The sequence below is a fragment of the Chenopodium album genome, chromosome 22 (genome assembly GCF_948465745.1).
Source record: "Chenopodium album chromosome 22, dcCheAlbu1.1, whole genome shotgun sequence".
NCBI lineage: Eukaryota > Viridiplantae > Streptophyta > Magnoliopsida > Caryophyllales > Amaranthaceae > Chenopodium > Chenopodium album.
The window spans coordinates 29,352,856-29,369,264 of NC_137855.1; the positions used below are offsets into that span (position 1 = coordinate 29,352,856).

General features: G+C 33.4%; 1 protein-coding gene across 1 annotated transcript in view; it reads left to right on the forward strand.

Annotated features, from left to right (window-relative positions):
• Positions 1-13,670: 13,670 nt before the first annotated feature.
• LOC145606003 (calcium-transporting ATPase 3, endoplasmic reticulum-type-like) overlaps positions 13,671-16,409 on the forward strand; it is a 36,659-nt gene continuing 33,920 nt past the window's right edge. The window contains exons 1-4 of the mRNA XM_081662067.1: positions 13,671-13,815; positions 14,063-14,170; positions 14,267-14,317; positions 14,515-14,548. Coding sequence (XP_081518193.1) covers positions 14,138-14,170; positions 14,267-14,317; positions 14,515-14,548 — 118 coding nt within the window. The 5' untranslated portion in view covers positions 13,671-13,815; positions 14,063-14,137. The remainder of the gene's footprint in view (positions 13,816-14,062; positions 14,171-14,266; positions 14,318-14,514; positions 14,549-16,409) is intronic.

Consider the following 16,409-nt stretch of genomic DNA (forward strand, 5'->3'; position numbering starts at 1 on the left):
TAGACTTTTTCTAGTTATTTACTTATGTTATTTTCTATGGTTGTAATAAGGACTTTATATGTTTTATGAATTTATGAAATATTTGGGTGTTTTTATTGAATTATTTATTTTATCATCTTTATTTTTATGCTTAATATTTTGGCATATATTTTATTTCATGAAGAACATGGATATTACTCAAGTTCAGTTTGCTATGAACGGTGAAGAATTATGTCTTGCTGACAGTGCAACTACTCATACAATACTTAGAAATAAAAAATACTTCTCTACATTAATGATGAAAAGGATTAATGTGAGTACCATATCGGGTAGTACAAATATTATTGAGGGCTCCGGAAGAGCCACTATAAAATTGCCTTGGGGAACTGAAATTAAAATAATTGATGCTTTATACTCCCCATTGTCTCAAAGAAACTTATTAAGTTTTAAGGATATTCGCAACAATGGCTATCATATTGAAACAATCAATGAAGAAAATAGCGAATTCCTTCAAATCACAAAAATAACTCAAGGCACAAAACATGTTTTGGAGAAACTCCCTACATTCTCTAGTGGTTTGTACTACACAAAAATCAATACTATTGAAACTCATGCTACAGTAAACTAGAAGTTTACTGATAATTTTGTTGTTTGGCATGACCGGTTAGGCCATCCCGGTTCAATAATGATGCGAAAAATAATTACGAATTCATGTGGACATTCTTTGAAGAGCCAGCAGATTCTTCATAATAATTTTTCATGTGCTGCTTGCTCAATAGGCAAGTTAATAATTCGCCCATCACCAGCTAAAATTAATTTTGAATCAATTAGTTTTCTGGAACGTATACAAGGAGATATTTGTGGGCCCATATATCCCCCATGTGGACCATTTAGATATTTTATGGCTTTAATTGATGCATCATTTAGATGGTCACATGTGTCCTTGTTATCAACTCGTAACCTGGCGTTTGCGAGATTACTTGCCCAATTGATTAAGTTACGGGCACATTTTCCAGATACTCCTATTAAGACTATTCGGCTTGATAATGCTGGTGAATTTACATCTCAAGCTTTCAATGATTATTGCATGTCCATTGGGATAAATGTTGAACATCATGTAGCACATGTTCATACACAAAATGGTCTGGCTGAGTCATTAATTAAACGTCTTCAGTTAATTGCTAGACCATTGCTTATGAAATCCAATCTCCCAATTTTTGCTTGGGGACATGCTATATTACATGCAGCAGCACTAATTCGCATTAGGCCAAGAAGTTATCATAAGTTCTCCCCATTACATTTGGTTTATGGTCAGGAACCAAATATTTCCCATCTAAGAATTTTTGGATGTGCGGTTTATGTTCCAATAGCTCCACCACAACGCTCTAAGATTATGGGTCCTCAAAGGAGGTTGGGAATATATGTTGGGTTTGAATCCCCGTCAATAATTAAATATCTTGAGCCTACAACAAGGGATTTATTTACGGCTCGTTTTGCAGATTGTCATTTTAACGAGTCACTTTTCCCAACATTAGGGGGAGAAAAGAGAGAGCTGGAAAAGGAAATTAAATGGAATGAATTATCATTATCCCATCTTGATCCTCGAACTAAACAATGTGAACTGGAAGTTCAAAAGATAATTCATTTGCAAAGTTTAGCGAATCAATTGCCAGACTCGTTTACTGACCCAAAAAGAGTGACCAAGTCACATATTCCAGCTGTAAATGCTCCATTTAAAATAGATGTCCCGGAAGGACAAAATAAATTTGCTAATGAGTCTAAATCACGTCAGAAACGTGGAAGACCAATATGTTCCAAAGATAAGAATCCACGGAAAAGGAAAGGAGCATTGATTGATGATGGTCAAATTGAAGAAACAATTGCCGAAGGATCTCCAGAAGAGAATTTAGACATGATACAGGAAGAAATTCAGGTACCTGATAATGAAGAAATTTCAACAAATTATATCATGTATGGAATTACATGGAACCGAAATCAAATCGACGTCGATGATGTTTTTGCATGCAATGTAGCATTAGATGTTATGGATAATAATGAGGATCATGAACCAAAATCCATTGAAGAATGTAGACAAAGAAATGATTGGCCAAAATGGAAAGAAGCAATTGAAGCAGAATTAAAATCTCTTGGAAAAAGAGAAGTATTCGGACCTGTAGTCCGTACACCTGAAGGTGTAAAGCCAGTGGGATATAAATGGGTCTTTGTGCGAAAGAGAAATGAAAAGGGTGAAGTTGTAAAATATAAGGCACGCTTAGTTGCACAAGGATTCTCACAAAGACCTGGTATTGATTACGAGGAGATATATTCTCCTGTGGTGGATGCAACTACTTTTAGATTTTTTATTAGTCTGGCAATAAGAGAAGGACTTGACTTACGTTTGATGGATGTAGTCACAGCTTATTTATATGGCCCACTGGATAATGACATTTACATGAAGCTCCCAAAAGGATTCAAACTGCCAGAAGCAGCAAAATCTAGTTCTCGAGAACATTTCTGTATTAAATTGAACAAATCTCTTTATGGATTGAAACAATCTGGGCGTATGTGGTATAACCGTCTCAGTGAGTATTTGTTAAAAGAAGGTTATAAGAATGATCCTATCAGGCCATGTATTTTTATAAAGAAATTTGGATCGGGATTTGTTATAATTGCAGTGTATGTTGATGATTTGAATATCATTGGAACTCCTGAAGAGATTTCAGTGACTATCAATTATTTAAAGAAAGAGTTCGAAATGAAAGATCTTGGAAAGACAAAATTCTGCTTGGGGTTACAAATAGAGCACCTAAAGAATGGAATCCTTGTGCATCAATCAACATACATTGAAAAGGTTCTTAAAAGATTCTCTATGGATACAGCACATCCATTGAGTAGCCCTATGGTTGTAAGATCACTTGAAGTAGATAAAGATCCATTCCGACCTCGGGAAAATGATGAAGAGATTCTTGGTCCTGAAGTACCATATCTTAGTGCAATTGGAGCGCTAATGTACCTTGCAAGTCATACACGACTCGACATATCATTTTCAGTTAATTTATTAGCAAGGTTTAGTTCATGTCCAACTCGGAGGCATTGGAATGGGATCAAACATTTACTTCGTTATCTTCAAGGTATGAAGGATATGGGTTTATTTTTCCCAAAGTTGTCCAAAGAAAATTTGATTGGTTTTGCTGATGCAGGTTATTTATCTGATCCTCATAATGGTCGATCACAAACTGGGTATGTGTTCACATATGGTGGTACTGCCATTTCTTGGCGTTCTATGAAACAAACTATTGCAGCTACTTCTTCCAATCATTCTGAGATTTTAGCAGTTCACGAGGCTAGTCGTGAATGTGTATGGTTAAGGTCGGTAATTCAACACATAAATGAAGTTTGTGGTTTATCATCTGGGAAGGAGGCACCGACAACTTTATATGAGGATAATGCAGCTTGTATTGCTCAACTTAAGGAAGGATACATCAAAGGCGACAGAACAAAGCACATCTTACCCAAATTTTTCTTCACTCATGATCTTCAGAAGAATGGAGACATAAAAGTATTGCAGATTCGTTCAAGTGAGAATTTAGCAGACTTATTCACTAAGGCTCTTCCGACCGCAACATTATCGTATTGGATTGCATCGTCTCAAAGATCTTCAGTGATATAATAATGAGGGGGAGTAATTGCGCGCTGCACTCTTTTTCCTTTATCCATGGTTTTTTCCCACAGGGTTTATCCTGGAAAGGTTTTTAATGAGGCAGCATATATGCACATTATTCTATTTTTAGATAATAATGACCATCCAAGGGGGAGTGTTATAAAATATGTTATTATGGATGGTCATTATAGCTTGTAAATATCTCTTTTATGACTACCTTAAGTATGGCAGTAATAGCATCCTTGTAACCCTCCTTTGTCATTAGTCCACATTAATCCGCTCATGAATGGACTCTTCATTGTCCATATAAGTTACATTGTTCACATCTTGTATATATATAGATGTTCATGAAATGGATGAATATAGACAATACAATTACCATCCACATATCTCTCTCTAATCTTCTCCTTTTCCCCTTATTTTATAATAGTTTTATTATTTTTTAGGAAAAATTGCTCCCATAAATCCCAACTTTGCCTCGTCCGCCCAAATTAATCCCTACTTTTGATTATTATCTATTGCACCCAACTTTAGGGGGTATTAATTTTCGTTGCACCCAACAGGTCATCTAACCTGATGTAGCAGGTCACCTAGCCACGTGTCAGCGTATGATTGGTTTAATTTTTTTTTTTAAAAAAAAAAAATAAAACCCCACAAACCACCCATACCCAGCAGCCGGCCACCACACCCCCACCCCCACCCCCGAAAAACCCTTCCCCAGGCGCCGGAAACCACCGCCCATCCCCGGAAACCCCTCCCCCTCCCTTGAAACCCACCACTTCCCTTCCCCCCACCCCCGAAAACCCCTCCCCCACCCCCGAAATCCCTAGAAAATCACCCCCACCCCCTCGAAAACCCTTCCCCAGGTGCCGGAAACCACCGCCTATCCCCGGAAACCCATCCCCCATCCTCGAAACTCACCCCTTCCCTGCCCCCACCCCCGAAAACCCCTCCCCCACCCACGAAAACCCCAGAAAATCACCCACCCCGAAAAGTAATTTCCACCACCCACCCCCGGAAACCCATCCCCCACCCTCGAAAACCCTAATCGGACCTCCCTAGGGGTTCAGTCAGGGTTTTTCGAGGGTGGGGGATGGGTTTTAGGTGGGTTTTGCGGGATGGGTTCAGTCAGGGTTTTTCGAGGGTGGGGGATGGGTTTTAGGTGGGTTTTGCGGGATGGGTTCAGTCAGGGATGGGTTTTGCGGGAGAGTGGTTGCGGGATAGGGTGGGGAGGGTGGTTGCGGGAGAGGGAGGGTTTCGGGGAGGGTGGTTGCGGGAGAGGGGGTTGGCGCCAGTGATGGTGGTGCAGGTGATGGCGGTGCTGGTGATGGTGGTGATGGTGGAGAAGCTGGGTGGCTGTTGGTTTTTTTTTTTTTAATTATGTTTTTAATTTTATTTTTTTTTTCCTATTTTTTTTTCAACCAATTACATGTTGACACGTGTGCAAAACAAAATAAATCAAAAATGTTTACCTGATTTACCGGTTGCAGGTTATTTGGGTGCAACGAAAATTAATACCCCCCAAAGTTGGGTGCAATAGATAATAAACGAAAGTAGGGATTAATTTGGGCAGACGAGGCAAAGTTGGGATTTATGGGAGCAATTTTTCCTATTTTTTAAAGATTCAAAAGATATTTTATTAAAGATATTTTATATTAATAAAAGAAAGAAAAAATTAATGATGGAAATATGCTCTTTAAGAATCATCAAAAGATTCAAAACCTTTTGTTTTTGCCAATTGAATTGGTAGAAGCTACACCCAATTGTACGTTGGATGTAATCGCCAATCGAATGCAATAACAATGATATTACAAAAATGATTAAATTATTATGTATTTTTTTTTCTTTTGACAATGAATATATTATAGTGTTAGATGCTTTTATAGTGATGTTTGTGTCTTTTGCTATTATTCGTTTCCAATTGTAGTGTTTTAATTTATCACCAATTGCTTGATTATTTTTGTTAATCAAGCAATTGGTGATAAATATACGTTCATAAATTAAAAAAAAATCAGTTTAAATAGTAAAAAATCAGTTTAAATATAAAATCAGTTTTTATCAACGTTCATTAACAAAAAAAAAATCAGTTTTATTATTTTTTTTGAAGAATACATCAGTTTTATTATTTATTAACATAATTGTAACAACTAAATTTAATAAAATATCTTATAGTATCATTATATAAAAAAAACACCCCATAATCAATACATTATAATATTTGTTTCCCTAAAACACACACTTAATAAAGGATTTTTTAAAAAAATAAAAATAAAATAATATTATTCATCTTTAACCTATAGTCATCTTCAACCTTAACATTTAACAATGGCAGATTGTTATTCAAAAAAAAATGAAAAACAATTGTGGATGAATCATGAAATTATATCAAAATGAGCACAATATAATTTTGACTAATACTTAAATAATTTTAATTCAAATCTCTAAATAAATTACTTGATTATTTTTTAGAATTGTGAAGTTTTTATTGACGAATTCATCTAACAAAGTTAAATGACGAAATCAAAATATATGTATATATATTAAGTGATTTTGTAAACAATGATACAAATAAATTGATTATAATTTGTGAAATATAACTAAATATAAGAATTTAATTAATTTGAACCAGAAGTATGAATGTTGTAGGTTGAACATGAAGGTTTTAGATGATATAGGTTGAAGATGAATATTAATTTTTTGGAAGATATTTTTATTCAATTTTATAAAAGAAACCAAAAAAAAATCGTTTGAACAAAAAAATTTAACCAAACAAGACTTAATGACTTGATGACTAGACTTGATGACTGTTTTTTTGAGGTGTCGAATTGGACGCCTAGGATTAGTCAATTAACAAATAAACGGTTGAGATTTAATCTCTTATTGTAGTCGACTGTAGTCGTCCGTAGTCGACGACTCGTCCGTAGTCGACGACTACGGTAGAATTTTTATATTTAGGACAATGGTGATCACATCACAAGTTGACCTTTAATTCCCTTAAACTTCCAAATTATTCAAAATTGTTGAACATAGTCAACCCACCTAGCCATTTCGGCTTAATCCAGCTTTACTCAACATACTAACAAGTCGTGATTGAGTAATAAATAAATAAATAACCGTATAGAATAATTGATAAATGCATTCCACTTAAACCATTCAATTCCAATCCTTTAATAATCTAAATGTGGTTAACAAACCAATCCAATAAAATATGTTTGTATCAACATTCCATACAAACAATTAATCCAATATAATTCAACATGTTTGCATCCATAATTCTATACAAACATAATCAATTCACCAAAACATATCTCATAAACATAAGCACATGAATTAAATCAATGTGTAACGAAACAATTTCCATCCCAGTGTTCCCTAATCATGAAACTAAGTTATTTCCTTTTGGTATCTAAACATGATACTACTTATAACGAAGTAGACATGTATGTACCTCGTATAAACAATCCTTTGTGCCACTTTTAATCACTTAAATTTTTCCTAGGGAATAATCACTTCCTAGAAAACAACCCACAATTAATATTACTAACCCAAGTAATTTCCAACAATATAATATGATGAATAACCTCTTTAAACTTCAATAAAAACATATATTTATGCTTAATTAACTTTAAATATAATTAATTTTATTAATCAAACTCAAGGATAAAATTTTAAGCATAAAAAAAACTTCGTTAAAAATCAAAAACTGCCCGAAAATCATATTTAGAGGCTGAATTTGGCCACGAGAGGGTACTGCTCACTACCAACACTAGTGAGTCTTTCTTAAAACATTGTTTCCACATGGAAAACACTACTTTTTTGTCAAAATCGGATGAGTTCAGAATCTGATCAGGATTGAAACGGGATTAATATTAACGAACCGAAATCTAAACATTAAAACACGAAAATACGTGTTCAAAATAATATGAAATTAAGTTAAACTAATTAGTAGTATAATCACTAAAATTTCAAAACATCATTACTATAAAAGCCCTAAATCAATTGTTCAAAAAAACCCTAAAATCATGATTTTCAATAATTAAAAACCCTAGTTTATAAAATTTACAAAATCTGAAAATTATAACATTTATAAAATATGAAATTATAAAGTTTAATCATTAAAATACAATTTAATACTAATTAAATTAATTTCAAACAATAAAATCAAAACCCATAATCAATAATTATAATTACACAAATTAATAAAACAAAGGAGAAAGAAAATAAGACTAACCTTTTGTGTGGGGAAATTTTTTGGGATGTATGGGGTATTTATAGGAGAGAGGGTACTAGGGTAAGTAAGGATATCGGGCCTCATAAAATTAATGGGATAATTAAGGAAGTAAAGTGAGGTTGACTTTGATTGTTTGGACATAAGTTATAGAAGGAAGGTTCATAAAAATTTCTTTGTAATAAAATCGTTTATCAACCCCAAAAATAATTTGAAACTTTTGAAATTAAATTCGAAAAAATACAAATAAATATTATGAATAAAATATAATTTTATTAATAATATATTTAAAAATACGGGGGATTACAAAAACAAGTCAAAGTTTTGATATTTTTGAATAATACTAACTTTGGTGAGTATCTGCTTTAAACAAGTTATTTTACCTGCAACCTGAATGATTGGTTAAGGCTTTTTTTTTTCTTTTTAATAAATTTTTTTAATAATGTAATTAATTCTTAATAACAACTTTAATTATGGTTAATTAACAATTTGTGTAAAAAAAATTAACAATTAAACTTTTCAAAAAAGAAAAATTACAATTAAAATATTTTCAAAAAAATTCTTTTTATTAAAAAAAAACCATCTCCTAATTCCTCCACCAGCCACCCACCACCGGCGCCCCCAAAACCCTCAAAGTCTCGGTGCTGACGCCGAACCCCTCCCCAGCGAATCACCATACCCCTTTCCTTCCTCCCCGGCAACCAACTAACACCCTTCCCTAAAACCCTCCCTCCCCCGCAAATCTACCAAAAACCCATCCACCACCCCCGAAAAAACCCTAATTGAACCCCTAGCAGTGGCTGGGGAAGTTCGATTAGGGTAGTTCGAGGGTGGGAGATGGGTTTTTGGTGGTTTTGCGGGGGAGGGAGGGTTTTAGGGAAGAGGGTTCCCTGGTTGCCGGTGATGCGCACAAGGGAGGGGGGTCGTTATCGGCACCGGAGGGAGGGGATCTGAGCGCGATTGGTTTTGCGGGGAAGGGGGGCCGGTTTTCGCTGGGTGAGGGTTTGAGTTCAGGTGGTTTTGGGGGTGGTTGTGGGGAGGAGGGGCTGCCGAAGGAGTTGGTGTTGGGGGTGGTCGTGGGGGTTGGGGGCTGTTGGGATAGGCTTTTTTTTTAATTTTTATTTTATTGTTTTAAGGTTTTCTTTTTAAAAAAAAAGATTATTTTTTATCTAATTACTTAGTGACACTTATTAGTGTAAAAAAAAAAAAGGGTTTACCCAATGTACAGGTTATTGGTCATAAGGGACCAATAAAACAAGATGCCCTGTAAAGGTGGGATTATTAAATAATAATCTATAGGTGGGATTATTAATAGCAAACCGGGTAAAGTTGGGATTATTAAAATCAATTTTTCCATTTTGTAAATGATAAATTTAACCTTTTTTTTTTAAAAAAAAAAAAAAAAAAATAGGACTCTGGCTTTTAAAGATATTTTTAAACCCTAAAAATAGGCTTATTTATTTAAACTAATCTAGTAGTGCAGCTATGTGAAAATTGTTTTGCTCTTTGGATTGAATTTGTTGTGTTCGTGCGTGAACTAGCTGCAATATTCTTTTCTTTGATTTTCCCTTTCAATTCCACTCAATAAAAAACTCCATCCAACTATTAATTCTCCATCAATTCTTCTATAAACAACCGGTCTTGTTGACTCTTCGAGAGGTAATCACACTATTCTAAGAGTCTTATGTATATATAATTTTCTATAGTAATCACACGCATCTTTTGTTTATTAGAATTGTTTGGTTATAATTTGTTTATTGATTGTACTTTGTATTATTATTATGTTTAGATTTTATGATTGTTATTCATGTGATCAAGTTTGTATATGTATATGATTAATTGTTAGTATTATATGATTTGATTGGATTTGAATATCGTATTACTTTTATTGTTTATAATTGATTATTTCTAGGGTTTTAATGTTGTTGCTATAGAAAGTATTGTTTTATTAAGGTATTATGGTTATTAATGCAGAGTATTATTTTTGGGTTGGGATTTGATTATTTTTTGGGTGCTAGTATTATTGCCATAAGAGTTGAGATACTTATGAATTGAATTGTCATGTTATTCGGGAATCTGTGCCATTGTTGAGATATTATTTATTAGTTTGTGAATGATTATTTGATCGATGTATGAGATCAAAAGGTTGAAAATTATATATTATTCTTGGTTTGAGGCTTGACGTTATATACCTTAGTCCTTGGCATGTTGGTAAGAGGATGATAATCATTAGGGGTGTTCAAATCCGGGTACCCGGGTTTAAGGGTACCCGGAGTTTCGAGTACTTGTTAATTTGTCCCATGTCCAGCCCCGAATATCTCGGATACCCGGGTTCTGGGTACCCGAATTATTCGGGTCGGGACATAGGGTACCCAGATTTTTGAATGACTATAATTAATTTTCTTCCAAAAGGTAAAAAATTGAAAAACAATTTAGATCTACTACCCAAACTCCACACAATCAACAACCAAGATACAAAATAACCAATTACACAAAGCTTCATTTCAATAATAATAATAAAATTTGAAATATACAAAGAATTAGAAGAAGAAAAAAATATATCATTAGAAATTACAAGTCTTGAAACTAGTAATTATAAAAATATAATCAGAAATATAATTAGAAAATTTTGCTCCCAAGGTACTGTTGCAAACTTGCAACATAAAACACATCAACGACCACCGCGACATTGTTGGGCAAAGTAGCATGTAGCGACCGCCGACACTGGAGTTAGGAGCAGGAGATTGCAGATCGAGAGTGAGAGAATTAAACTAGGAAGGAATTCAAGGTCGACATGGAAGGAATTCAAGATCGAGAGTGAGGAAGGAATTCTCCCATGGAATAAATCGACACTTACGTCGGATCCGTCGAAAAACACCAACAATCTCTCTGGGTAGAAGCAATGAAATTAAACTAGGAAGTAATTCAAGGTAGAAGAAGAAGGCAGGAAGAGAGAGAGAGAGGCAGGAAGATAGAGGAAGAGAGAGAGAGAGACAGGAAGAGAGAGGAAGAGAGAGAGAGAGGCAGGAAGAGAGAGAGAGAGAGAGAGAGAGAGAGGCAGGTGGCGGAGAGAGTGGAACTGTGGAAGAGAACCCTAATTTCCAAACTTATACTATTGGCTGGGCTTAGTCAGTTAGTAGCGAATTTATTTTTTTAAATTTTAATTTATTATCGGGTATTCGTGTACCCGATAATGGAAAAATGCGCCCCATGTCCCGACCCGGATAGAAGGCATATTTTCCGGGTCGGGTACTTGTCCCGGAAAAACGGTTTTTTCTCCTGAATTTCCCATCGGGTATTTCCCGGGTCATCGGGAAATCAGGTCGGGACAATCGGGTCGGGTTTTTTTGAACACCCCTAATAATCATGAGTTAGGAATGAGGTACAATTTTTATTTATATTTTTTTATGGTGCCCTACAGTGAGAATTGGCCCGTATATGGTCTGGTTCAAGCTGAGGTATTTTCTGGTTATTGAGAGTATTCAAGTTTTTATACTTGTTGGTTTGTTATTCGAATTACTCATGTCCAAGGCTAGGTATAGAACAAAGAGCATGACACACTTATTGGTTATGAGTTAATTGAGTGAAGGATTGTATTATTATTCGAGGTTGGGTTTGACGACAAAGGTTACTTCCGGATTACAATGTGTAATATAGTTGTATAGTTTGGATTCTGTAAGCCTTAACACTTGACAAGTTGTTGAGTGTGGCAGTAATACCTCCGTTTTAGGTGTATGCTTCCGCATTTTATTCAAAGGTTGTTTATTTTTCCTTTAATTCTTGTTTATTATTAGTTAGTAAATCGGAGGTGTTACATTGGCGGACCGTTTAAAGTTTATATTATTTTTTGACAAATTTTCCTTTTTTTAAAAATATATGCGTATTTTGTATGGGATAGATAAGTGATGATTGTTATTTTTCAGAAATAGGCAAAATATTTCTGGACACCCAAAATAGAATATTTGCCTGTAATTAAGGGAGAGAGGGAGTACTATAGGAAATTATTTTACAACCTAGTGCTAATAATAACTAGAGGTGTCAAATTAAAAGCACACCCGACCGATCCGAAACCGACCCGAAAAATATCCGATTCAGATTTGGACTCACGTGGACATAATAATTTAGTATAACTCAACTTTAAAAATTTACCCGACCCGACCCGACCCAGCCATATCAGATCTAATCCGATTATCCGAACTGACACCCCTAATAATAACAAAGATGCCACCTGATTTAGACCATTTTGTTTCCCAGTCTAATTAATTAATTTTTTCTTTTTTTTTGGTGAAAAAGAGTGGGAAAAACCCAACAAAAAAGAGGAAATAAAACAAATTCAAAAAGAAAAAGCAACAAAAACTAGAGGGCGCTGATTTTGCCAAGGCAAATTATCTACTCGCTGCCCATAACATTTGAGTATTTAAATATGTCAAACTTATTAATTCAATAAAATAATTTGCGATGTTTTGTTGCCAATAATAATAGTAGCTAAATATTCCAATTAAAATCTTATTAATTCAACTCCAAATTTAATTGATACATCTTCAAGGAGTGCTTCACGAGTTTGATACTGTGTATTAAACACAACATGCACATCTTCTTCCATCATTATATGATTATCAATAATCTGCCAAAGAAATAAGTAAATAATTAAGATGCAATATTTAAAAACCTTTATCTACTTTAAAAAAATATGAAACAAATTCTTAAGAATGTCCAACAACTAGATTACGAGTTTGAGAATTGAAGTATCCCAAGTATATAGATATAGTGTTATTTTTTTTATTAAACAACAAAACTTTCATTAATGTTGATTTTCTCACACCTAAAAGTAAATATGAAATATGTTTCAATGACAAATTTAATAATAAACGTAGAACATTAATACGTTTTAAGTTGACATGAAAACACCTTTACTAATAGTCAATTACAAACAAATTAAGGGCTTGATAAATAAATATAATTAATTTATAAACAAATTTAGAGGTAGTTAATACCTACAAAGCTTTGATAATACTGCTGTCTCTCCCAATAAAATGTTAAATTTAGTGATTGTAAGAGGATTACATGGATGAGTCTATCATGATGAATAATTTAAAAAATTGCATATTTTGACGGATTAATTAGTAGTTGGAGTTGGAAATATTTTAATTGGAATATTTAGCTACTAATATTATTGGCAACAAATATTACAAACTATTTTATTGAATTAATAAGTTTGATAAATTTAGAGAAAAATTTGCAATGCAGCCATTTAAAAAACAAAATGCAAAATGCAGCCCAAAAGTTGTTATAAATTGTAAATTGCAACCTAATTTAATTTTTAATCGGTTTGCGTGTCAAAAATGTTCATTTATGGTTTAGGTCTTAAGGAACCGAATCGAGCTCGGAATTGGCAAAAAATTAACGTAAGTGCCTTATTTTGCGTAAGAAAAATGTATCGATTTGTGGGCAACTATTTTTTTTTTCTGTAAAAACGAGGCACTTACCTTAATTTTTTTGCCAATTCTGAGCTCAATTTGGATCCTTAAGCCATAAAATGGTCATTAAAAACCTTGACCGAACATTTTATAACAACTTTTGGGATACAAGTTGTAATTTTGTTAAAGGGCTGTAATTTACAATATACAAGCTTTCAATGACTGTAATTTTGCAAATCTTTCATATTCAGATACTCAAAAAATACGGGCTGAGAATAGATAATTTGGCTCGGCATTGGCTTTTTTGCCTTGGCAAATCAGCAACTAAAACAATAAAAATAAACTAGTACTCCGTACAAGCCTTACTGAAAGCCTGAAAGTGAAGGTCCTCTCGGGACAAGCCTGATTAACTGGGGTTGGCTCATTTTTCACTTCTTACTTACAGGCATTTTCACGTGTATAAGCTGCATCGTTGCACTCTTCTTCCCACTCTCTCTCCTCCATTGAAACTGCTTAGAGCACCTTCTAAGGTAACATACTTTTTTTTTTTTTTCCTTCTAATTATCAAATACCAATCTCACAATCTAGGGTTTAATTCCACATTTTCATTGATTTACTCTTCTATAGTTTCTTTATCATTACAATTCTACCACTTTTCAATGCTTTATTATTTATATTGCTTAACTTGAACGATAACTTTCTCTCGATTTCGCATCAAATCAAACCTTTAATCAATTAAACCTCTGTTGTACCTTGGATCATCGAATCGTGCAACAGTTACATTGTTGAGAGTTGAAATTGAAGAGAGTGAAATAAGTTAGCAGAGAAATCTCTGCTATTGGGATCGATTTCATGGAGGATGCATATACTAGAACTGCTACTGAGGTAAACTTATACTATTTTTTTTTTTTGAAATGTTTGATCTATTCTAAATTTGGTTTTTGTTTGATTTTAATTAATGGTATTTGTTTGTGATTTTAGGTTCTAGACTTCTTTGCAGTTGACCCATCAAAAGGTCTTATTGATTCCCAGGTATTTGCAATCTTCAATCACATTGCATTTTTAATTTGAATTTTGTTGCAATTATAATTATTTATTCAATTTTTTGTGATGCAGTGTAAAAAATTTCGCCGGTTATTATCGTGCTATCTTGAATAAAATTTAATTGGAATTGCAATTTTTATATCTATAGTGTTGTTTGTTAAGCCTTCGGGGTTTTGTTTTTGCAGGTAGCTGATCATGGAAGGATGTACGGACGAAACGGTAATTTAGCTTTAAGCTATGCAATTTTATGATAAATCAGTTTTGTATTAGCATGTGGCTTAAGTGTGAATGAGGCCTTACTTAGGGCTCAGTTCTTATGCCGACATTTGACCCTTATATTAGACTTTCATTGTTCTTCTTAGGCATTTGTCTAGAACAGCACAAGGTTATTTGTTCATAGCTATGGTGGTTTGAAATCAAACGACGTATTCATGTGGATTTTTAATAAAGGTTGCTTTTTGATTAAAAAATTTGCACTAAGCAATGGTTACAAAGCATTTGTGATGACTAAAAAATTTGCGTAGAACTTTCAAATTATAAAGAATTCTCGTGAGTGGGATTTTCAGGGAACTCTCCATACTCCTAAGCATTCTTGAACCTATTGTCTCAGCAAAGTGTTAAAAAAAGAATATTTGGTCTATTTATACTTCTAAAGTTGCCTACTGGAAGCATTAAGATTAAAAAATCTCTGTTATACTTCATATTAATTTGATAACAAATCAAGGCTTCAAGTTATTTGATGATATGAGCTCTTGTGAGACAATGCAGGTGTAGTAGAGGCCTAGAATGGTGTGATTTCTGCCAGTGGTGGATCTAGGATTTTATGGGTGTTGGGTCACCATCATCCATTGATCCAAAAGGTGGAGACTTTGTGATGGAGGATGATTTTGTGGAGGAGGAGGAGGATGAATTTAGGAAAAAAGAAACTTGTTATATCACATGAAATTTTTCTTTTCATTCTAAAAATTAAATTACAATTTCAATAAGATTAATTGATATTGCTCATATAATATAGGTTACTATTATGGACTACATAGCTATGATAAATAAATAAAAACAGTGGCGGATTCAAAAAATAACCATTATGGGTTTAGACTTTTAGAGTTGTCGAACATTGAATAAGATAATTTAAATTAGTTAATTATATATATATGCTTTGATTCTAATGAAAGAAAAAAAAATTATACATACAGTAATAAAAATAAAATGAGGAAATTTTTTATATAGAAATTAATAGGCTAGTATGTAAATTGTCAAGTAAAAAAATAATAGAGTCAAATAAAGTATGATAGTTTTAAAAAAATATAACTTATTTTTTGATTTTAATGAAAAGTAGAAACAATTAGGCCCAAACAATAATACAAATCAAATTATTAAATGAAACAACAAGAAAAACAAAACAAAACATAGTACCAAAAAAAACATAGTAATGTCTAACGCTAGCATATAAAATAGGGAAAAAACATAAAAATGTTGGGTATTGGTTATGATCCTCTGCCAATAATGTAGAAAAGACTTCCACTCAAAGCATTTACTGCTGAACCACTGAGCTGCTACTTGATACATTTGCTTTCATTTACCTGGGTCACGTGGTTCACGCTCGTCCGCCACTGGTTTCTGCAGTGTGTACCTTTGCTTGTGATGTGATAAGAGTAAGCTGTTCTTGCACTATGTTGGAAGACACTGGAAGTCCCCTTTAGATTTTAGCAAACATAAATGCAAAATGAGTAAAACCAAAAAAGAAAAAAAGAGTTGAATTTTTTTATTTTTTTTTCTAATATGTTGTTCTTTACCTTACTTTAATAGGTGAGTTTATTATGCGTGAAATAACTTTATTTACAATTTTTGATTTGTTTTCTCTAAGTAATAACAAATAAATTCAAAAATTAGTAATACCTCTGTTCCCAATTTTTGATGATTGCTATTTTTAGGGGCATTTAGGCAATTAGAGAGACTGAGAGAGTGTTTATGTGGTGAGTAAGTGTAAGAAAAATGTGGATAATGCAAGAGAGAGTTTAAAATGTGTATGGGTATAGAACAAAAGTGGAAAAAAAAAATAAGTGAGAGCGATTACAAAAGT